Source organism: Pieris napi, chromosome 13, assembly GCF_905475465.1.
Source record: "Pieris napi chromosome 13, ilPieNapi1.2, whole genome shotgun sequence".
Taxonomy (NCBI): Eukaryota; Metazoa; Arthropoda; class Insecta; order Lepidoptera; family Pieridae; genus Pieris; species Pieris napi.
The window spans coordinates 11934121-11957992 of NC_062246.1; the positions used below are offsets into that span (position 1 = coordinate 11934121).

A 23872-nucleotide genomic window follows, 5' to 3' on the forward strand; every position below is an offset into this window, starting at 1 on the left:
AAAAAGAATTGTTATTTTTTAGCTATTTCTAAATTTCAGTTATTTCTTTATACAAACAAACTTACAATTTTTTAGTTTTATTTAAATTTACTCATGTCACCCACTTTCAATGGGCTTACATCCGCATAATTCGAACGACATTTTTTATGACTGACTAAAATTACCGCTTTTTATCGGGTTTTGTTTATTCAAATATATTAAATAATTTCGATTGTCCGTATATAGTCAGTGGCGCTACATATTATTCATGGCATTTTTATAACTATTTTCTTAATGAGATGCATTTATTAGTAATCGTAACAATCAAATATGGAGTATTTTATTTTCTTAACCTACATAGTAATAATAAAAATAATAAATTAATAAAAAGAAAATCAAAACAAATTTAATAAATTTAGTACCTGTGGCAGTGTACCTTTAACGCTAGCAGCATTTCCTCGCTGTATTTCGATACTTAATCGTTGAGCGAGGAAAGCACTCGATAAGGAGGGAGCTTGTAGTTTATTGTTTATCAGAATGCCAAATCGTAAAATGACTGCTTCACGACTGATTTGAGCGCGATCGCCGCTGCGAAAACCGCTGTGAGAGTTCGAAAAGTGAGGTACAGAATGGCAAGGCAGCTCTGGGGTCACCGGTACTATCTACCAGGCGCCAACTTAAATGTTTAATCAGCGTCTATGCACTTGAAACCCACAGCCCAAAAGTTTCTACTCCAAAGGGAATAAAATCGAAGTTGGAGGAAAGACTTTTATATTTGAGCTGTTTATTATTTTCCGCCTGCTCTGCGGCCGCCCCAGCTTTTCTGCTCGTCCGAGGGAGGTGAGTCGGGGCTAACGTGTCCACACATGTAGCATCCCATACCAAAGCCCGTCCCATCTTCCAAGGGATCAACGACATCCCATCCGGCCGCATGCCATCGCCTCTTGCGATGCTTGTCGGCTCAAAAATGGCTAGAATATAGACAGAGGCAAGAGAGCGGCGTATGATATCGTTGAGCGCGGCATGGCGAGAAAAACGACCTGCACTCTTTTGGCAATGTAGGCCATGGTGTCAGGGTGTACTTCAAAGCCACAGGGACACTTATAGGGAGTACATATGTATAATTCTTAATCATTTTATAGGTAAGTACGTGATTAGCCTTCCTGGCATACGTCTTATCATTGAGTTTAGACGTTCTGTGTACTTTATCGGCCGAGGTTTGATCGCATGACCTCCATCATTTATTATATACTAGATTGGTTGAATTTGGTATGCTTATTTACATATAAACGCCTAATGTACTTGACTGCAAGCTGGGTGCATTAACCAGTATTCAATAATAAAGCCTTGTTTAACATTTCTCGTAAGACCATTGAGATTTTTTAAATTAAATTGAATGAAATACAAAAAACTTACAATTAAAAGATAATTTCACGGATTTTTGTTAATATTTATTATCTTTTTTATTCAGTTCCGTACAACTCGAATAGTTTTCATTAATTTAAAGGATTACACTTTACTAATAAGCTTTTAATAGGTCTATATAATAGTATTAAAATAAACATTCAAAAGGCAAAGTTCTTCTGAAATACACTCGTAAACAATTGGATTTTATCCATCATTGATTGCCAAACTTACGATAATAACTTTAATTCTCTTCTAGAATTGCCTGTAACCCGTTGCAGTATGTAAAAAAAAAGAAATTGTCACTGTATTTGATAACATATATCTCGATTTAAAATATACTCCACATATAATGACCAGTATAATGTTAGATGTGAGATCCTCAAGCCTGAAACCATGTGTTAGAATCTCGGTTTAATTTTTCAATGTTGACTGGACGCTTGTTCTTTGTATACACGGGTAAGTAACACGGGTCTATAAAGAAAAAATAATGAAACATGGAGAAATCTTGGGCTTATTTTACGGTACTAGATAAGTACTATTAAAATTTAACAATTCTCTTATTCATAACACAAACGAACTCTAAAAAATAATATTTTATTAAGATCTTAAAAGTAACATTGAAACTAAAGTTATTTAAGCGGCAAGGCTGCCTTCAAACACAGTCGGTCGGTAGTCGCGTATGCGTTTTGCCGCCAATTTTGACTGACGGTTTATTTTTTTAATCGTTTTTTAATAGTGTCAATCGTCAGGCATTAAGTTTGTGCTTTTGTTTTGTGTTCTGTGGTAAAAGGGAGATTTTATTCGGTGAGTTTATTTATGTTTTACTACGATATATTAAAACAGATTATAAAATCCAAAAACATTTTTGAAAGGAGTTCGGTACGTTGATGGAATTAAAAATAAAGTTACGTGTGTTTTACATAATACATACATACACACCATCTTGTTTGATGTAGGTTAATACAATAGTTATGTAATATAATGCGTAATTAGGTACCATTTAGCTTTCAATATTGAAATGGATTTTTTAACTAAATTTCAACCAAACCGGACTTATTCAGTTCATAAATTAATTAATTCTTCTTGGGTATTTGATGTGTAATCGAGAACCAGTGATGATTCCCTTATAAAAAAAACAATTTAAATTATTATTCAAGATCTTACTAAAACATAAACTAAATTTGTAATTTTTATATATTTATAAAAACACAAAGTCCTAACAGATTGCTAGAATGCATAACCAATCAAGAAAACAAGAAACAAAGAAAACATAAGAAATTAATAAAATTACATAGTAAAAATATACAAAAAATTTACTAACTACAATAGGCACAAACAAATAATAGAACTTTCGTCAGTTCACCCAACGGACAATAAAATACGACCGTATTACATAGTTTGTGTCGTTAACGAATCATATTTTTATATGTTAGACCACATTTTCTTATAGAACTTTTAGATGAGAAAGGCATCCAGGGTGCATACGTCCCAGAGATTAGATAACTACAAAAGTCAACTAATAATTATATAAGAAGAAAAAGTATGAGTAAGCACAACCCTACAAAAATACTCAACATATCGGAAGTCATATTAATAAATTCATTTTTCCTTTAACGTAATTGAAGCTCGCAGATAATTAATAAGTGCAAATTGTTATTACAAATTGTTCAATTATGAATAATGACTTATTGATAGTTGTCATGACCTTAGTTCTTGACTTTTAAATCTAGGATAGGTCATACGATAATTGGGTATCTATTGACTACTTCCGCGGCGCGACTGCTTAATTTGAGGGGGTTATGCGGGGTTAGGCGCTACCAACAATCGCCCTAGGCGGGATGCGGTACAGAGTCTTATGCGTTGCCACGGTTGCCACGTCCGTTGTTAGATTGTGAAGATTACACCGCAAGTACCCTTCAAACACCGGGTCGTTCGCTGTAGTAATAGCTAGGGGAGATCGGAATATTTGCAGGAATGGATCACCATCTCTTCGCAACGCATGGACCCCTGCTTCCCCGCTTAGTTGATCTTACACCAAATTGTTGTAGAACCCAGGACTTACACCTCGAAGGTGATACAAAAGTTTTTATATTTTTTTCGCCGATAAAAATGACCGGCAAACCATACCAGTATTTCTCGTCCGAGCAGTTAATTAAGAATCATTTGTTTGACATTCATAAGTGTACCTAGTTACCTTAATAAATGTTTTTGTTCATTCATGATTATTCAGTTACTTCGCCTTTATTTATTCAATGTTTTTGTTTTTTAAACTTTTTTGTGAAGTCGGAAATCACTGATTTCATTGCTTAGTTTTTTGTATTATAATTGTAGTTATGGTGTTTTTTTATGTCGACTTTAGTTTCCGCGTACTATAATTAAAATAAAACTTCTCCGAAAATCGAAAAATCAAAAGGAATTCGCGTCTATACTCGATGAAGAAGTACTAGACCATAGACGCGTACGCGTACTCCGTTTTGCCAAAATCTATATTTTGACGTACGGAAGTTACACTTATCGCTGGCTAGTTTTAGAATCTAACCCTTAAATGTTTTAATGAAAATCGCTAGTATGCAAACTCAAAATTAAACCTCAAAATTAAATTTATTAAAATTAAATCGACATGAATGAAGTCGCAAGTGTTAAATTTATAGCCATTTAATTACTAACCTTCATTAAAATATATTACAGATTGTTGACATAAATAAAAAAACACGCGCTTAAATATTTTAAATTCTCGGTCTGCTACTCTTATAATAGCGATAGCGTTTGCGATCCTGATTGCAATGTAGTCATACCGCGATTCCAAGGTTGCTTCTAATAGATCGCTATTGGAAGGTATAGACTTCCAGCGCTAATTTGGCTTTGCACGAGTTATGTAACATTAGTTAAGTTACATATATATATTTTGATAAATAACTAGAACATTATTGTTTCCGATAATCTCCAAAAAGATCGAATACACTTGTATTGAAGTGTCACTTAGATTTAAGAACCTTAAATAAGCTATGTTAGTATTTTGTTACCGCACTACCCCTAATTTTATGTTTGTTATAAGCTCATATTTTACAATTAAAGCCAGTTCAGACTCAAACTCAAACTCAAAATATCTTTATTCATATAGGTAAACAAGTACACTTATGAACGTCAAAAAAGAAGTTAATTGTAAATTTACATTTAGTACCAGTTCGCAAGTCAAGGGCATAGAGCGGGCAAGAAGAACTGGCACGAGACTTTCCGCCACTCTTTTTAATCGCTATGTTTTGAGTCTTACAAATTGTTTGAACTGGAGTAAAGTTGACACCCAGCTTCTAACAAAGTGTTTCGTTTAACATATATTTGAAGATATCTACAACAACCGCCTCCGAACGGTTTGAATTTTTGTCTTGTGTTTCAGATTATTCGCTACAAAAACACAATATAAGTTTTTATAAAGAAACTTTTGAATATAATCAATGTTTTTATAAGTACTAATTGACAAACAAAAAATGCTCCTTGTATGAGATGCAGTTTTATGCACGAAATTTTCCTCTCTGGGAATCACAGCAGAAAAATTGCGTGTACCTGGAAGGCACTTCAGCAAAATCCATCCTCAGGATTGAGATTCGCATGCTGAAAGGCGACTGCTTATAATAATAATTGATTTAAATATTCTAAAATTATTCACAATCACACTGGTTTGAAACCGACTTTAAAATGTATGATCTCTAATACGATGTGAATGTTTTTTATTTATTAGGCACACTAACAGACAGATACTTGTGCATCAATTAGTTTTTTAATTTAATGCACAGCAATTTTGGACTCTATGAACTCTCAAAGAAAAGGGTTCACGAGTGCGTTGCCGACGTTTTTATACAATTCACAAACAGTAAAAACACAATCAGACCATCTAAAAATACGTCCTCGTAGATAATTGAATAAATCTATAATCAATTAATTCTCGTCCAACTCAAATACAAGATTTTTTACTATTTTGAAGGCATTATTTTTATCAATAAACACAAAATACAGTATTATAAAGTATTATGTAAAGAATTACAACTATTGAACAATTACTCGTACATGGTAAAAACATTGAGGTCATTGCTACTTGTGCCAAAATACGCAAAACACATCTTAGCACAAGCAGATAAAGTCCAGAATAGAATGTCTGTTTGAGTTGCATTCAAATTTGCTTTATATAGAAATATACTGTATGTATTTGTAATAAGGTTGTTAGTTGAATAAAACTTCGATAGGTTAAGGCACAGCTGGTCAGTAGTCATAGAACTTTTCTATCACACAAATAATTTGTTAACCATAATTATTGGGCAGTATTTGCAGTGGCTTCAACGAGCGAGTGTAACACTTGAACAACTAATACGAAAATATCTTAGCGAAACCTTAGGGCCAAAAATTTGTATCAGGCAGGCTAATAAGAAAATAATATATCAAGAAACAGATACTGGGCATTCAAATAAACAATAAACTACAAGCTCCCACCTTTTCAGAATGCCAAATCATAAAATGACTGCTTCACGACTGATTTCAGAGCGACCGTCGCTGTGAAAACCGCTGTGTGAGTTCGAAAAGTGATTCACAGAATCGCAAGGCAGTAATGAAATACAGTAGAACCTCGATAACTCAAACCTCGGTAACTTAAAAACCTCTATAACTTCAAAAAATAATATGTTCCCTTCCCATCAGAGCCAAAAAACCTCCATAACTTAATATACGCAACCTCTGTAAGTTAAATAAGTAATCTCTGAATTGGCCCTCAATAACTTAAAGAAATGTTTCCACAACCTCTATAACATAAAATTGTTTGTCAATGAGTCATTTTGAAAGAGTGTGCGGATCAATTAATGAAGCAAAAAGAGCTTTAACAACTCTAAGATCATTTATAGAGCAGTGTAGCAACATAAAAGATAATGTAGTATCTTCTCTATTTGTCATTGAAAATCAAATCGATTTAGAAACAGGGAATTGTTTAAAACAAAAGAAAATCACAGACTAAACCTCTAATTGTTGTTTTATTTTTATGTAACGTGTGTAATGTGAATAAATAAATAGGATTATTTAAATTTCTGCAATTTATTGAACCAATCCTTCTGACGCATTCGAGTAAAAATAGGAATAAGGGTACATACATACATATGTACATACCTACTTCTATATTAACCTATCCCTAACATAGACCCTTGATAACTTAAAACTTCTATAACTTAAAATATTTTGTGGTTCCCTTGGACTTTAACTTATCGAGTTTCTACTGTATTGTAATTGCGGATTAGTTAGGATTCTTAGCATGACCTTATGTAATGTAAACTCATAGTAGGTATATTATTGTATGCCAACAAGAGACCGTTTACTACTGACAGTCACAAACGCGCAATTGTACTATTTTAGCAGTCAGAACCATGGTCATGATGTTGAGTTTGTTGATTAACATGGCAAAGAGAAATGAGGAACTCAGAAAATCGCTTACAAGTTTTTAATTTTCTTTTCGTTTTCTATTAATATATTATAAGGTTTTTAAGGCGTAAAACATCAACTAAACTTAAAACACGCTGATGAATTAAAAAAACGTCAAGTTTAGTAATTCGTCTTGCAGTTTCACGGCAAGAGGAACAGAAAAGTGGAGCAAGAAAGTAGTAAACTGGTGCCTAAGGTACAGCAAACGAAAAAGAGCAATCAATTTAGAAGGTGGATAAAACAGATTAAGGATTGGAGGCTTTTGCCAAAAAGAATTATATATATATGAACTAGCTGACCCGGCAAACGTTTGTTTCTAGGAAAATTTTTTTAGTTCAATAAAAATAACTATCTACAATAATAAAAAATAGAGGTTGATCGTAGATTGGTGAAAAATTAGGGGTTGTATGTATGTTGTATCATAAAAAAATAAAAACAAACAAAAATTTCTAAAAATATAAAAAAAAATCACTTAGGGGTTTGAAAGATCTCAGACTTATTGAAAATGCATAAAAAATTTCATAAGAATCGGTTGAGCCGTTTCGGAGGAGTATGGGAACGAACATTGTGACACGAGAATTTTATATATTAGATATAAATGTGCTCAAGTATAAATGTATCGGAAATAAAAGGCTTTTATTAAGTCTCGCAGTTTCATCTCGGCTATTATCAAAGTAAGGACTTTAAAGCTTTTTTAAAGTCCAAGGCACTCTAAATCATACACTAATTGTAAAACTTAGACTGCAAATAGTAACTTAGGTTACCATGATAACCATTTTAAATGGTAAGGAACCCTTTCAAAAATATCTTAATTGTGCTTCATGGTTCAAAATTGAAGTTTGCACTAACTTAACCTGATAAATAATTCATTTAATAATGTTATCTTGACCGTGGCATTGCGTTCAAGGTAATTTGAAACTGAATAAATTTACACAAAATTACGGATAACTCACGCAAAACATTTACTATCAATTAAACTTATTATTTTTTAGTTTTAATCTTTACTGAATGGTAAATATGAGCAGTGTTGGCCTTGTGGCTTCAGCGACTCTCATCTCTGAGGTCGTAGGTTCGATCCCCGGCTGTACAATGGACTTTCTGTCTATGTGCGCATTTAACATTCGCTCGAACGGTGAGAGAAACATCGTGAGGAAGGCTTGCCTTAGACACGAAAAGTCGACGGCTTGTGTCAGGCACAGGAGGCTGATAAGATACTTGCAAATTAGATTGACAAATTATCATAAAACAGATATAGAAATTTGAACCTCTGAGAAAGTTGTTTATTTTTTTAATGGTTTTCGTAACAGTAATTATCCTTAAATTCAAGGGCGGATACACGAAGAGTTATCAAGGTGTCATTACCCAGGGATTCAGTCTTAGCCTAGGAAACTAGAATCTTTCACCTATATCACAAATTATTAATTGACTACAAAAAACTACTCATGTTTTAAGGCAAATAAAACCTGTACACATTTGTTGTTTCGTCATTAATCGAAACTAACACTTCCTGTTTCAATCCTATGTGGATACATAACTAACTAGTTAAAGAGTGGTAAATAACGAGTTGCCTAAGATTCGAACCCAGAACCGGAAGAATCACATAAATAAAATGCATAATTATATGTTAATTTTTTAATTACAAAACCATTGAAAGGCTTCATTATAATTGTGTATCTCCCATACCAAGTAATACAGTGTATTTTGAATAATAGTTCATTTTCTAGCCCTAAACAAGTACACGTGCGAAACGCGAACAACAATTTCCTTATAAAGTTATTAGGTCCGTTCAATGCCAGTTGCGTAGTCTTTTTATAATTCTCAGAACATTCGAGGTAACATATGGTTTGAATTTAATACGTCAGAATTAGGTTACATAATGTCTAACACCTATATATTATCTATGATACTTCTAATGAATGATTTGTTATATGATAAACTAGCGGACCCGACAGACGTTGTCCTGTAATGCCAACGAAAAATTCGAACGGCTTAGACTGGGAATCGAACCCAGATCGTTTGTTTACGCGCCAAGAACTCCATCAGTTAAGCTATTCGAGACTCGTACCTGAAAAACCAGCTGTTTAATTGCAGTATATATATAAATAAACCAAATACCGACTGCAGCGGAATCTGCCGGGCTGATTTGTGAATGTAAATCATCAAGGCTCCACCGCCAAACGCATACAAAAAAATTCATTCAAAACAGTCCAGCCGTTTAAGAGGAGTTCAGTGACATAAAAACGTACAGTAGAATTATATAAAATAATATAATGTTTTCAAGGCCAATTCGGCCACGGCAATCTTTAATAAGACTGGCCACTTACACTTGTCTGTGCCAAAATAGAAGAGCACTCTCTATTCCATGACATTATTTCTACTCGATCGCTCAATAACATTGTCTATTTTTTGTTCCAGGTAGTTCCTACAGAGTATGTGGGTGAAAGTTCTCATTTAAGTCAAACAAGATGGCGCCCCAAGAGCGAACTCCTTGCTGCGACGACTCCCGCCAAAGCGGAGACATAGACAAACCAAGCATAGACACTTTTAATAAATCTGATAGTACAAATGTCACAGATAAACGGAAAGCCACAGATTTCGACGATCTATTGCCATATATAGGCGAATTCGGTTTATATCAAAAAATATTGTTCTTATTGATGATTCCATTCGCATTTTTCGTCGCTTTCGTGTATTTTTCGCAAATCTTCATGACAATTGTCCCGGAACAGCATTGGTGCTGGATACCGGAGTTAGCGAATTTGACAGCTGAAGAACGGTAAGTACTAACAGTGCACATCGTTATATATTATATTTTAATAGAAGCATTATAATTTTATTACAATAAATAATAATATTATAGTAATCAGTTGACCACTAAATTTGAAACTGTACGTTTGGATTAAAAGCGTGTTAGTCTAGAGTAAATCTTCATTCTTTAAGTTTAAACTGTTTTTATGTACAACACGTTTTAATTAATGTTCTGAAAGCGTTAGAACAAATTGTAATAAAATTTTTGTGTAGGACAAACAAAGAAAATCTAACTAAGAGTCGAATATAATTCAAAACATGTGTTTGAACAGGTACAGACCAATAAGAAAAAATAATATATAACTGAATTATTTTACAAATAAGGTTTTATTTATTGACGTTGACACTCTGTTGAATTGGCACGTTCAATTTAATTACTGGCACGTACCAGGAATAGGAAGCCTTATTAATTGAGAGCTTTAAGTTTTATGAAACAATTTAATAATTCAAAAAGGATATCCTCAATAATTTTAATTCAATTCAATGTATGAAGGTTGATTTTAATTGAAATAAAATATTAATTGTATTAAATAAGTGCATTACGGTATAATATCTAGACAGACTGAAGTATATTACGACATCCAGGTGGCCTTAGAGTGTATAATGTATAGGTAAGAAGGATTAACCTTCTATTAGTTTAGAATAACAAACAATTTTATTATTTCTATATTATACTAGCGGACTCGACATACGTTGTCCTGTGTGGTATTTCAAGCGATTAGTATATTAAACAAAGTATGATTGTACCGACTGCAGCGCCATCTGCTGGGCTTGTGAATCTAAACCATCCAGATTCTAGGGTAAAACCCAAACGCATACAAAATAAATATAATGATAATACATACGGATAATTAACCTCAATTGTATTGAAGCACTTAGGAAGGTTGATGAGCACAGTTTTTTCACAAATATTTTCTGATATTAATTAGTATTGATTTAAATCACTTCTGATTATAATTCAGACGCACATATAAAATTCTCACTTGTATAATGAAAATAACTAGGTGTATAATGAAAATAACTAGGTATGTTTCATAACCTTTTAACTAAGTAACAATAGGTCTTTGTGAAAAAGCATTGCTAAATTTCTTTGAAAAAATAATTAAAACCCATTTATTTGTTTAATAGGTACTACAAAGGTCATTATGGCCATTCAAAATTCTTGGCATAGCTGCTAACTTCACGCATATTCTATTTCTTTTTACTTGTAGATTGTCTTATTCCCATCTCGCTCGCTCACGTCGCGTGGGCAACTTCATTCTGTTAATTTTGTGTCACGGTGCGCGCGCATCGTAAAATTTCACTCTCATCAATTTTTCATAACGCGCCTAAAGAAGTATAACTTCAAAAATATCAATCAAATCGGTCCAGCCGTTTAAGAGGATTTCAGTGACATACACACGTTCAGCAGAATTATATATATAAAGATATTATATATCTACATTTTAGTTCATACAGTTTCTTCTTGTCTCCCTTTCTAAAACATTTTTGATGTAGTGTGCTGATGTAGTGATAAGTATAGTCTATTACATATTACAACTTTTTGAAATAAATTTATTGATTATTATTTTATATGTATTTTATCAATATAATAATTTCGATCGAAGCATTTGTTTTAAACGATATTAATTTTTCTTACATTCTCTTTGACGATATTTGCAGCACGCATTCTGTCAATGTAATGTCAAACGCCATAAGGTTACATCAAAAAAGTTTGAATTGTATGGTGGTTAAGTATTCTAAAATTATCTAATTTTCCGCGCAATTTTCTTTATTTTCATATAAACCTTCTCCTGGCAATAACAAAACACAACAAAAAAGGAATTCGCGAAATCGGTCCAACCGTGACCAAGGGAAATAGGGATTAATTTTTATATATATATATATATAGATGTTTACAACAAGTGGATGAACCTTTCATGCGTACAAACTCGAAACAATAACCTGAAAAAACAACCCGGACCTCCGGTTTGTTCTACGTTTAGCTCCGGTTTTAGTAAAAACTATTGAAATATTATGTTATTATAATAACCCGTCCAAGTCCATTAGGACTTTTGTGGTCGCATCAACTTTAATGATGTACAATCTAAAGTTTATTGTGACATTATCATCATTAAAAGTCTCGTGCCTATATCTGTGGTTAAGAAAATTCTAAATACAGCCCTGCGATTCTGTAACTCACTTCACGAACTCACACAGCGGTTTTCGCATCGGCGGTCGCTCTCAAATCAGTCGTGAAGCAGTCATTTTATGATTTGGCATTCTGAAAAGGTGGGAGTTTGTACTTTATTGTTTATCAGAATGCCAAATCATAAAATGACTGCTTCACGACTGATTTGAGAGAGACCGCCGATGCGAAAACCGCTGTGTGAGTTCGTGAAGTGAGTTACAGAATCGCAGGGCAGTTTATTTGATTGTTATGTTCAGTTACATGAATAAAATGTAATTTTAATAAATTACATTCCTTAGAGGAAAAAAACAGCCCAAGCATTCGAGTACTTTACTTTAATTTAGGATTACATTAAGTTTATGTTATTTATTATATTTATTTAGTTTATATTTAATCTTCCAAAAAAAGCTTCCAAATTATTTTATTTGTTTCATCTTCGCTACTATCCAATCATTCCCGCTATCTCTTTTATTTCATCTTCCCAGGTTACCGGTGGGTGTATTGTATTTTCTTCCCACTTGGCCATTCCAAGCAAGGGTCTTTTTGACCCATCTGTCATTGTGATGACGCGGGCAATGTGACCGGCCCATTTCCACTTTAAAAATTTTGAATGTGTTATAGCGTATATGTTTGTAATAGTACGAGATCCGGCTGCAGGATTAGTGCACTCATCGGTTATTTGCTAAAAACCAAATTTTTATGTTTTTTGTAACTTAGATTAAGCTGTTTTTTACTTATCTTTAACTTTGGCATATTCCAATCATGTTTATTGAGAATTGAATACTAAAAATTGGTTCCATTTCGTTTATTCGTATACCTAACGTTAATAACGACAATTTTCATTGATGCAAGGATGTATAGGATTATGTTCTTTGACATTAAAATATGTAAGAACGTAGTCAGAAATCCAGAAACCTCTCATTAAATTCTAGTTCTAGCATGTACCCAATCTGTGCTATCACGAAGCGACACTAAGTACTGCAGAGACTCTTAGAGAGCTGCAGAGAATCTTTAATAAAATGTTTCTTTATAGGCAAGTGAAGTCGTACTAAATGACTGTTTTGTTAATTTCTCACTTGTACGATAAAACTCTCCTTTCTGTGTCAGTTAACACTTAGCCTTACATACTGATTGGACAATTATTTAACAAAATTGCTAGATAAAGGTCGTATTAAGGTCGCTCTGGTCGTGCAATTCGAGCGAGGTCAACCGTAGACCGTGGGTTTGCTTCCCGGTTTAAACATCTAATAATTCATCCAATTTAACTGCTTCATTGGTCTAGTTTTATTAAGCTATTATTTCGAGGCTAAAATTTTGGCGGGAAAAAAACGCCATTGCATTATTTTTTGTATTTACACACCGCTATATAACCAAAACTACTTATCCATCCATTATATACAAACATAAGCTTAAGATTATAGTTTTTCACCGGAAACCGAACCTAGGATCTCTAAACTCAATGTGTTATCAATCAAGTCTAGTTTTATAAAGTTTTTGTAAAACTAGACTTAGTATTGTCTTTTATTGACTTAACCTTTACACATTTAAAGAAAAAACTTTTTAACCGGATTAAAGTTATGTATTATTATAAATTTACAATTATTTAACATAATTTTAAATTTATCCGACGTTTCGCGTGCTTTACAGCGTGCGTGGTCACGGTGACTTTATAATAATACATAACTTTAATCCGGTTAAAAAGTTTTTTCTTTAAAACTAGACTTGATTACTAATACGTCCTCAGAATCAACGATTACTTATAATAAGCTTTGATTTAGTCAAAAAATCAAAATCAAAATACATTTATTCAATTTAGATGCTTCTTAGAGCATGCTTATGAATGTCAACAACGTTTACAAAATTCACGAAAGAGCAGGACTACGCCATAGTGTTAGACAGCATCTGTTTCTTTGACATGTGTTTTTTTATTGACAAGTAGGAGATCAGGCTCCTGCGCCTAACTGATTGACTTATTAATCTGTCATTAGAGATCTAAGGAACGACTATACACAGCTTTAATGCTTAGATTAGCGTTATCAAAATAGGAAGAGGCGATATCCGTTTAGTTGTAGGAAATACCTTCGAATATTGGACCTTGATTATGAGATTACGGTTGCAATTATTAACTTACGGTTCAGTGACGATAATAGTTAAACTGGTTTTAAGTAGTTAATTTAATCTAGGTTTAATTTATAATCCTATTTGAACACTCGCTCTCCATGTGATGTCTCGAGTATGTAAATCATTATTTCCGGACATGAGAAAGGATATATAGAATACCAACTCTGCTGCGAGGTACAACATACAGTCCACCTTATAACACCGTGAAAGGTTCCGCGTTATATCAAACACGTTGTAGGAGTATTCTCGCATAACGCGCTTGTTTCACCCCATATAAGCGTTATGTACAAATGATTCACGTTTAATTTATCTGATTAAATGAGATTTAAATCGAATATTAAGAAAGAACTATTTTGTTCGTTTTGTATTATGTGTACAAATTATTATAAATGTAACGTGAAATATAACGTGTTCAATCCCTGCGTTATATGGGGGAATACCCGTGTTATGGAGGATTGAAATCTCGTAATATGAAAATGCGTATAAGAGTAGTGTGTTGCACTGATTAATTTATTTACAATTGGCCTCAAAAAGCTATGAAATTTAAGCTTCACTCTTGCATGACTTTGAATAAACAAATATCGTATATAAATATATAAAAATAAATGAGTGGCGCTACAACCTTTTTCGGTTTGGGCCTCAGATTTCTGTATAATATGTTTCAAGAGCATTTGTCAGTCTAATAGGCAAGTTGGTGGTTGGTTGGTGCCTTCTGTGCCTGACACTGGCCGTCGACGTTTTGGGTTTAAGGCAGGTTTCCTTACGATACTTTCCTTCACCTTTCAAGCGAATGTTAAAAGCGCACATAGAAAGTCCATTGGTGCACAGCACGCTGAAGCCACTAAACCAACACTGCTCATATATGTACTTAATATTTTTACAGCCGAGCGCTAGCAATACCAGCTAAAATCGGGGGTCAGTTCTCACACGACAGATGTCAAATGTACTCAACTAACTGGTCACTTGCGCTGGCGCAAGGAAGAACCACACCCGATGATGAATGGCCCATAGTGCCATGTGTCACCTGGGAGTATAACAGGACAGATGTGCCATACGAAACTATAGCTTCCCAGGTAACTTGATTCATACATGCCAATCAAAATATGATGTTATGGTTTTGTATGATAGACCAAAAAATACTTGGGCAAGAGGGGGGAAGAGGACGATGGAGAAATTTAATTTTATTATAAGCTTATTAGTGAAATTTATATTAAAATTTGATTAGTCTCGCGAATTCCTGACTGTTTTTCCAATACTTATAACAAATTAGAAAGAAAAATTTTCGGGGAAAGCAAACGATTATAATATTTAGCATTTATTTTAATAGAATAATTGTAAATGTTTTTTAATACACCTACTTTCAAGAGCCTAGAGTAGCTTAAATATATCTTAAAATTAGCAATACAATTCTCTGGTTAAGTGTTTTACTATCTTCTTTAATCATCGGACGTCAAGGCAGAATACCATCCGTATCGCCTCGACGTCCGTCGTTTGACAACTGAGCGTTTCTTAAGGCAGTTTTTGCCGCGCACCACCACTATGTGGAGCCAGCTGCCCACTGAAGTATTTCCGAAGCAATTCGACTTAGGGTCCTTCAAGAAAAGAGCGTACCAATTCTTAAAAGGCCGGCAACGCACTTGCGAGCCTCCTGCCCGTTTGCCTGCTATTACATTAAAAAAAATATTTTCTTCAACATCAGTTTGCAATGCAATAAAAATCACAACAAATCTCGGAGATCTCCCAAGAAGAGCCTCTTTCGACTATATAATGAAAAAGTCTTGAAGTGATTTTTTATTATTTAATACTATTTATATTCCTAAACTATGCTTGAGCCTCCTTGAATCTTAAATAGAGGTAATATAATTAGTGAATAACATTTCAGCGTTACCAAGGTTAGCTAACAGACCGTTGACGTTCCCTTGACATTCCACGATGTTCTCACAGTTCCAACCAACCTTTCATACAATCATGCAAAGTCAAATGTTTTGGCCTATCACCAGTTCTATCGATGTATCCTGTAGATTTCCTGTTTTTGACACTAAACTACAATACGCCATTGAAGCACTATACAACGATCCTCCTAAAGGGGTTATTTTTATGGATTCTTCCCTCTATTTTCTTACTCATTTACTCACGCAAGCCAAAAAGTGTCTTGGTCTCCGAAATGAGAAACTTCCAGCGCTCCGTGTCCTGTGCTACCTACCAATTGCTGGCTTTAAGCTGCAGCAGGTCCTCCACTCTGTCGATCCAGCGGTACCTACTAATGGTCTCCGACCACTAGGCCAGTTGGCACTTCTGTTTAGATAGACAATATAAGGAGTGTTTTAATACATCTATGTTTGTATACAGCTTGACTGGGTGTGCGACAAAGACAACCTAGCAGCTACAGCTCAGGCCATCTTTTTCTGCGGGGCGATCGTCGGCGGTCTTGTCTTCGGATGGATCGCTGATAAATATGGAAGGATACCGGCTTTAGTTGGTAAGTTTTACGTAAATTACATACAAGGTTTCATTCACTCAATATTTTTTTTAAATATAGGTGAACATAACGAAATATGCTTTAATTGGCAAAATGCGACAGCGAGAAAATTTTTGTTGTGTTATGACATTTTTTGAAAATAAACTATATAAAATAAAAATATTAGTTTCTAACAATATGTACAATATTTTTTTTAAAAGTGCAGGTAGGTCGCATCGAATATTACAACAGGCATTACTTACATTTAATTACTGCATTCGTATTTTAACATACAGTTATTAAATTAACATATTTGAAGTTATTTATTTGAAAACTCATAACATTAAAGGGTTATTTAGAAAAAATACAATTATTCACTAACATACACCCACATACTCATAAGCGTCGCGTAATAGGACTGTTAAAAAAGAATGAGAAATGGTTGTAAACAGTTTTAAATTTCCAAATATTAATTTTTAAAAATATATTTACTTTGTAATAGAAGAAATAGGATCTAACATTCTTATAATGAAAGATAACATTAAAAATTTCTAGCTAAAAAATTAAAACATACACTTAAACAACTAATAAAAAAATAAGTTAGATTAAAAATAATATCTATGTTTGTTACAGGCACAAATATGATGGGATTTGCCGCCGGCGTGGGAACTGCATTCTGTCATAGTTTTTGGTCCTTCGTGCTCTGTCGGTTTTTCGTTGGGCTGGCGTTTGATAATTGTTTTACCATGATGTACATTTTAGGTAAGTACTTTTGAAAATCATTATCATCAGAACTCGTTCTTCAATCGGTGTTAGAAACGTTTTGGTTTTACCTTTATTAACATAAGATACGCGGTATCTGGAATTATTTAGTCTTTGTAACTCGAACATAATGTTATTTCCTTACGAAGTATTAATAATTCATATTAATACTGTATAACACGATTTTCAAAAAGGAGACTCCGTAAGTCGTAGTTTACTAGTAGAATATAAAGACGAATTACTTGAAATTCCCCGAAATAATAGCAATAAAATCCAAAATGAATGTTAGGCTTAGGGGATTGTAATCTATTATTAATATGTAAACATATATACTACAAAACTTAAGTTGAATTGTTATTCAAATTCGATTTTACGAAAAACACGCTTAGCAATCGCACCTTTGTAAGTCGACAATTCAGTAGTTAAATCATATGTATCTCGAAGTTCTTGTAAAGTCGAAAACTTATTAACTCGATTTTTTTGAATTTCCCTTGATATTCGAATTATAGAAATTCCACTGTATATTACAAAGTATATAGTTCATAAAACTTCAATAAATAGTTGAATACCTGATACCTGATAGTTAAAATGAAATGAAAGAATGTTAAATCAAATAAAGTATATTTCCAATATTAATAAATATGTATCTGTTTTTAGTTTTAGAATACGTAGGACCGAAATGGCGTACGTTCGTTGCGAATATGTCCATAGCTATATTCTTCACTTTTGGCGCATCAATTCTGCCCTGGATCGCCTTGTGGGCAGGCGATTGGAGGAGATATGCGTTAGGAATAAGTCTGCCATTTATATTCGCTGCTGCTACGCCTTGGGTGGTTCCTGAAAGTGCCCGGTAAGATTTATTCTTGTTTGAATAATAGCTAGGTACTTGAGAATGTAGGGCACGGCATTCACACATTAGCAACGAGAATTATCCGCCGTACGGATGGAACGGAAATTATAGTTTGTTGGTTCTTATAAATATTTAGCTGTAAATATTATAATAAAAATAGTAATAAATCGTTTCTTTGCAAAGTAAGTGGTACATTCAGATTGAGCAATTATGAAAAACTACAAAATCAGCCAAATAAAAATAGGAATAGAAATCACATATTAATTATCATAAAAAAAACAATTATGTATAATTGTTGTCAAAACTTATGGTCTAAATATTCCCAGCTATAAAGGCACCTTGACTTTATAAAAAAATATAGAAATAAACAACAAAAATTTACTAAAAATAAAAATTTATCTGAGTTTAATAATAAGTTACATACTCTAGTAAATTCTGTCAATGTTAAACTAAATGTGTCAGGTCTTATTAAATCCTGTGTGTGCATAACAGAATTTTTTCCTGTCGTGTCTAATGTGGTTAATATATGCATTATAATTATAATTAAGCCTCATTTATTCCTTGAAACTCAAGCTGTACAAAAGTTACACACGCTTAAAATTTTATACAGAAATAATTATATTTTTATTAAAGGACCAATAGGTCCTTCTACAAGAATAGAGTAAAGGCATTTTTTTGTGGGGAAATGCGTTACGCATACCCTCCCGCGGCACGGTTGTTTCGTGGTAAAGGGACTTATGTGGGACTCGCTGCTGCTGCCCACAGCGTAGCCTTGTCCGCATCCAGCCACGCGATTAGGCGTTAAACTCACGTCCTCTACGGCCACGAATGATGTGGAATGGACCTTGGCACAGCAAGGGCCATTCACTTCGGCCAATTCGCTCTAACTTCTAAAGCTGGGAGAGGCCGCGCCGGGTACAATGCTTGCAGGAATGCGTCAGCGGTAGAGTATAGGCCTCCTGCGACTGGCGCGATCTCTCTTTAAGCTCGTCAGCCAAGAGGGCGACCTCTCTTTCTTTTCCCTGGTGGTCCTCTCCAGCTTGTTACCCTGCCATCTGCCGTTGTTCCTGCGAGCAGTGTGGCCCGCCCATTTCCACTTTTTTGCAATGGGATAGTGCATCAATTATCAATAATATTATTTTCTGTACTTCTTATCTAGTTTTAAATTTTGTTCACTACGTTCCATTACTGTTGATTTGGTTGGTTATTTCTTTATTTGTGTACGCTTCATTATACATATAATATACTGCTGCTTAAAATATTTTACCATTTTTCAGATGGCTCCTTTCACAAGGAAAAGTTGACAAAGCTTTGATAATTATGAAGAAATTTGAGAGGATTAATAAAACAAAAATTCCTGATAAAATACTCAATGAATTTACTGTAAGTTTTTAACGGAATTTTAAATCATTTAAATCTGATTATTCAATTGTGATTAGGTTAATAAGAAAACGCCTGACTTAAAAAAATATCAAATAGTACAAGATATCACTAAAGTAAAAATAAATCAGTGGCGCTGCAACCTTTTTAGGTCTGGGACCTTAGCTTTCTATATCTGTTTCATTTGTGAATCTAATAGGCAAGTAGGTGATCAGCCGCTGTCGACTTTTTGGGTCTAAGGTAAGCCGGTTTACTCACGATATTTTCCTTCACCGTTCGAAGGAACGTAAAATGTACATTGAAATTCCATTGGTGCACAGCCGGGGATGACAGTAGAACGCTGAAGCCACTAGGCCAACACTGCTCTAATTATAAATAACTTTACCCATTTATAGGAAGCCTCACAACAAGCCCTCAAAGATTCTGAAACCCAAAGGACTTATTCAGTCCTGGATATCTTCAAAACCCCTCGACTAAGGCGTAACGCGATCCTCCTCATCATTATCTGGATGGGGATATCATTAGTCTTCGACGGCCATGTCAGGAATGTTGGATCTTTGGGCCTGGATATATTTATGACTTTCACAGTGGCAACGGCAACGGAATTTCCAGCTGATACGTTTCTGACACTCGTGTTGGATCGGTAAGTTTTGGAAGAATTTATTGATAGTGAAATTACTGTAGGGTGTCTAATCATTTTGGTAGTGGCACACGATTGCTAAGATAATTAGAATTTTGCTAACTTACGTGCGTAATATATATTTGTTTTACCAAAGATTAAAGTAAATAGAAAAATTATTGCTTTGGAACACCTGTAACTTGTATCCTAGTTGTCAAGGCAAGTCAAAATCATTTATTCATATAGGGAACACGATGTAAACTTATGAACGTCAAAAAAGAAATATATACCTATTAAATGCTTCTAATTTTACAGTTACTGTCAGTTCTCAAATCTGGCAATAAACTCTCCGCCACTCTTTTTAATCGCCAAGTTTTTTATTTGACACAATGTTTGTAAGGAGCTCTAACCATTACACCATGTTCCACATGATCTCTTAAGTAAAAAATAATAATAAAATAAATTAAAAACAAAGATTTGTCCTCTATGAGCAGTAGACATGGTGAAATAGGAGCACGCACTTACATTCTCGTGGGAACAACACTTGAGCTACAACTTGTAATGTTGGATGTAAAATTATATCAACATATGAAATGTTAACTTAATAATTGACGCCTGATGTGGAAAGTGATAACTATTACACGAGTTACACTAGATGATTTCCATGGAAATACTTTCCCCAGACTTTGGTCCCAAATTTTTCGGTTCCCTACTAAGAGTTAATGAATGAAAGTGTTGAGATTAAATTACTTTTACAAATTGATTATTGTATTTCGATTTATTATTACGATGATTGACATTGACGTTTAGATCGGTAAAAACAATTGACTTTTTAAGGTAAATGTCATTAATCAAATACATTTTATAGATGGGGTAGACGATGGCTAGCTTGTGGTTCAATGGTCATCAGTGGTCTTTTCAGTCTACTCGCAACTACTGTACCAATTGGTAAGTGTATTTATATCTTCCACGCTCGATTTGGATCAACCATCTCCTAGATATTTTAAATAAAAATACGTTTTACCAGAACTTATGTTGTTCTTTCAAATAATAAAATTACGCTTGCTGTACCTATGCATATCAATTCTCCTTTTAAGAATTTAAACCTCCCCGTACTTATTGGGATGCGTAATGGTTTTGCCCTGAATCGCATTCCCGGGCCCAGTTACAACCAGGTCTTTGTTGCACTATAGAAAATGGGCTAACCTAAGAACTAAGTGTTACAATAAAATATTATGATTAATACAAATTAAGCTATTTTGCGACATAGCCCTCTTATATTGAAAATTATTTTTATCTACAGCCTTGCGATTCTGTAACTCAGTTTTCGAACTCACACAGCGGTTTTGACAGCGGCGGTCACACACACATTTTACGTAAAATGACTGCTTTACGACTAATTTGAGCGCGACCGCCGCTGTGAAAACCGCTGTGTGAGTTCGAAAAGTGAGTTACAGAATCGCATGGCTGTTTAATGAACACCGATCAAAATATCAGTGATACGAAGACTGTCTCTTGTCTCGCTGGAGTTATGAAACTCTTCAAAAAATTGTATTTTTTTTTCAGGCGGTCCCTCTGCATCTTTAGCAATATTGGGACGATTTGCAATAAACATATCGTACAACATCGGTCTTCAATACGCAGCAGAGCTACTTCCCACCGTTGTACGAGCCCAGGGCGTGGCTTTGATACATATAATGGGATATGTGGCATCTATATTGGCACCTTTTGTTGTTTACTTGGTATGTCGCATACTTGCATATTTTATTTCAATTCGTTAGGCATTTAAAATACATATATATATACGAAAATTAAGAACAATATACGTTAACTATGTAGATAGATTGTTTAAAAAAAAGGATACTTCGTCAAAGGCCAGCCACGCACCCACTTAAATAGTTCATGGACTGCGATGACTGCCTTTTAAAGCGTCCCGTAGGATATAATATATTCCTATCTTATAAAAAAAAGATAAACAATTAAATAAATTATTAGTTCGTTGCAACTAACAAAAATAAAACTTTGCCATTATCAAAAAAATATTAAATTTGAATATATCACAAAGAAAATATATCGTTTTCAGGCTACGATATCCCCGGAACTACCTCTGTTAATTCTAGGGGTTTTGGGTATCATCGGTGGGTTCCTTTGCCTCCTCTTGCCGGAGACTATGGACACGGAGTTGCCCCAAACTCTGGCGGACGGAGAGGAGTTTGGGAAAGATCAGAGGTTCTGGGACAACCCTTGTTTCCCCAGGTAAGAAAGCTTGTAGAAAATAATTACGTTGTTTTAGTACTTGGAAATATCTAAATATAAATCTTTTTAGGTGTGTAAAAAGTTCTAAGCACCAGTTTTTATTTCAATGTCTTCAAAGACCCGAGTTTTTTGCTCTGTTCTACTCAGACCATTGCGCGTTCTTGATCATTTTAAAATATTTAAAACGCTTGTGCATAGATAGATAGATATTAGTTAGTAGAAATGTTTGAGAGGATGTCGAAAAATTTGTGTTACTGTGTGCCTTTAAACCACATAAATTGATCACTAAAATCAAGTGCATTTCAATCGAATGCAAGTGATCAATTTATGAGTTTTTTATTATTATTTATGAATGTGATATGTGTAAAAATTTTAGACGGCTCCTGTATGTTATTAAATAATAATAATATATGAAAAATAATGAATAAATACATTCAATAATAATTTATTATCAATTCTAGGAAAAAAGAGATTCCAGTACAACGATTAGAGGCCCCCCAAGAGAGCTTTGTGAGGCCCCTCCCAGGAATAGGTTCGCGAGCCTCTATCAGAGCATCCATTCGTCTGTCAGCTAGATCTAAACGTAATGATAATGTCTCTTAAAATAAAAGTTTAATACGAATAACACCAATGAAGGAGGCTAAACTAATATTTATTTAGGCATTATATTCAAAATCACAAATGTAAATTTCTTGGAAATTAGATATTGATTGAGAAGTTCTTAATTACGAACAAAACATAGGATAGAAAAATTATAGCGACAATAACTTATTGCATTAAACAACATTTAACATTGAGCAGCCACGAAAGCGGGCTGTTCGGGGAGTTTGTTGTGTTTCCCCAAAAGATTCGGTACGGAATAAGTTTAAGGAATTAAATATTATGACACTACCTGGTCAATATATTCTTGAAGACTTTAAAACAAATGGTGACATTCAACAATATACTCGAAAAAGAACAAATCTAAGCGTACGACCAATCATGCTCCAGAAGATTAACTATGCCTTATAAAGAAATTGTATTCGTTTTTACAACAAACTCCCAAGCGAAATTAGAGAATGATCACAGAGTAAATTAAAATTTTAAATACTGCCTTGCGATTCTGTAACTCACTTTTTGAACTCACACAGCGGTTTTCGCAGCGGCGGTCGCGCTCAAATCTGGTTAAAGTTACTCCTCTAAATCTTAATTATGTAATCGTGGTTTTGTCTGTGTGAAAATCTTATAAGGAAGATCTCTCAAATGTTTAACACTTGGTTTGAAAGCTCTATAATTTCAAACAAATTGTACAAGTATTAGCATAGATTTCCGTTTTAGATAATATGGACAATTAACTCCCATTTAAGTACGTATTTAATAATGCAAAATTTTAGTTTTAAGATTTAAGAAGGTTGTTTTTTGTTAATATTTCTTGCCATTTCGGTAAAAATTTTGTGAATTACGTCTGTGATATTTTAGAATAAATATTTTTGAACTTTACTGTTGTGTTTTTTTTAATTTGTTCAACAGAAATAAACATATTAGATTTTGGTAATCAAAGATTCTAATTCTCGAACAATTAAATTGATTTGCTACACAAGTTTGCCAAGTAAGGTGCGGACTGGGGTC

At 33.9% G+C, this 23872-nt stretch overlaps 1 protein-coding gene across 1 annotated transcript; it reads left to right on the forward strand.

Moving 5' to 3' along the window:
• Nucleotides 1-2061: 2061 nt before the first annotated feature.
• Nucleotides 2062-23743, forward strand: LOC125055602 (organic cation transporter protein-like). The gene is made up of 12 exons (XM_047658061.1): nt 2062-2190; nt 9256-9616; nt 14823-15012; nt 16289-16418; nt 17031-17159; nt 17817-18009; nt 19287-19392; nt 19785-20032; nt 20877-20956; nt 21575-21750; nt 22092-22264; nt 22726-23743. Exons 2-12 carry the CDS (start codon nt 9306-9308, stop codon nt 22865-22867), a joined length of 1878 nt encoding a protein of 625 aa, XP_047514017.1. The 5' UTR covers nt 2062-2190; nt 9256-9305; the 3' UTR covers nt 22868-23743.
• Nucleotides 23744-23872: the final 129 nt, after the last annotated feature.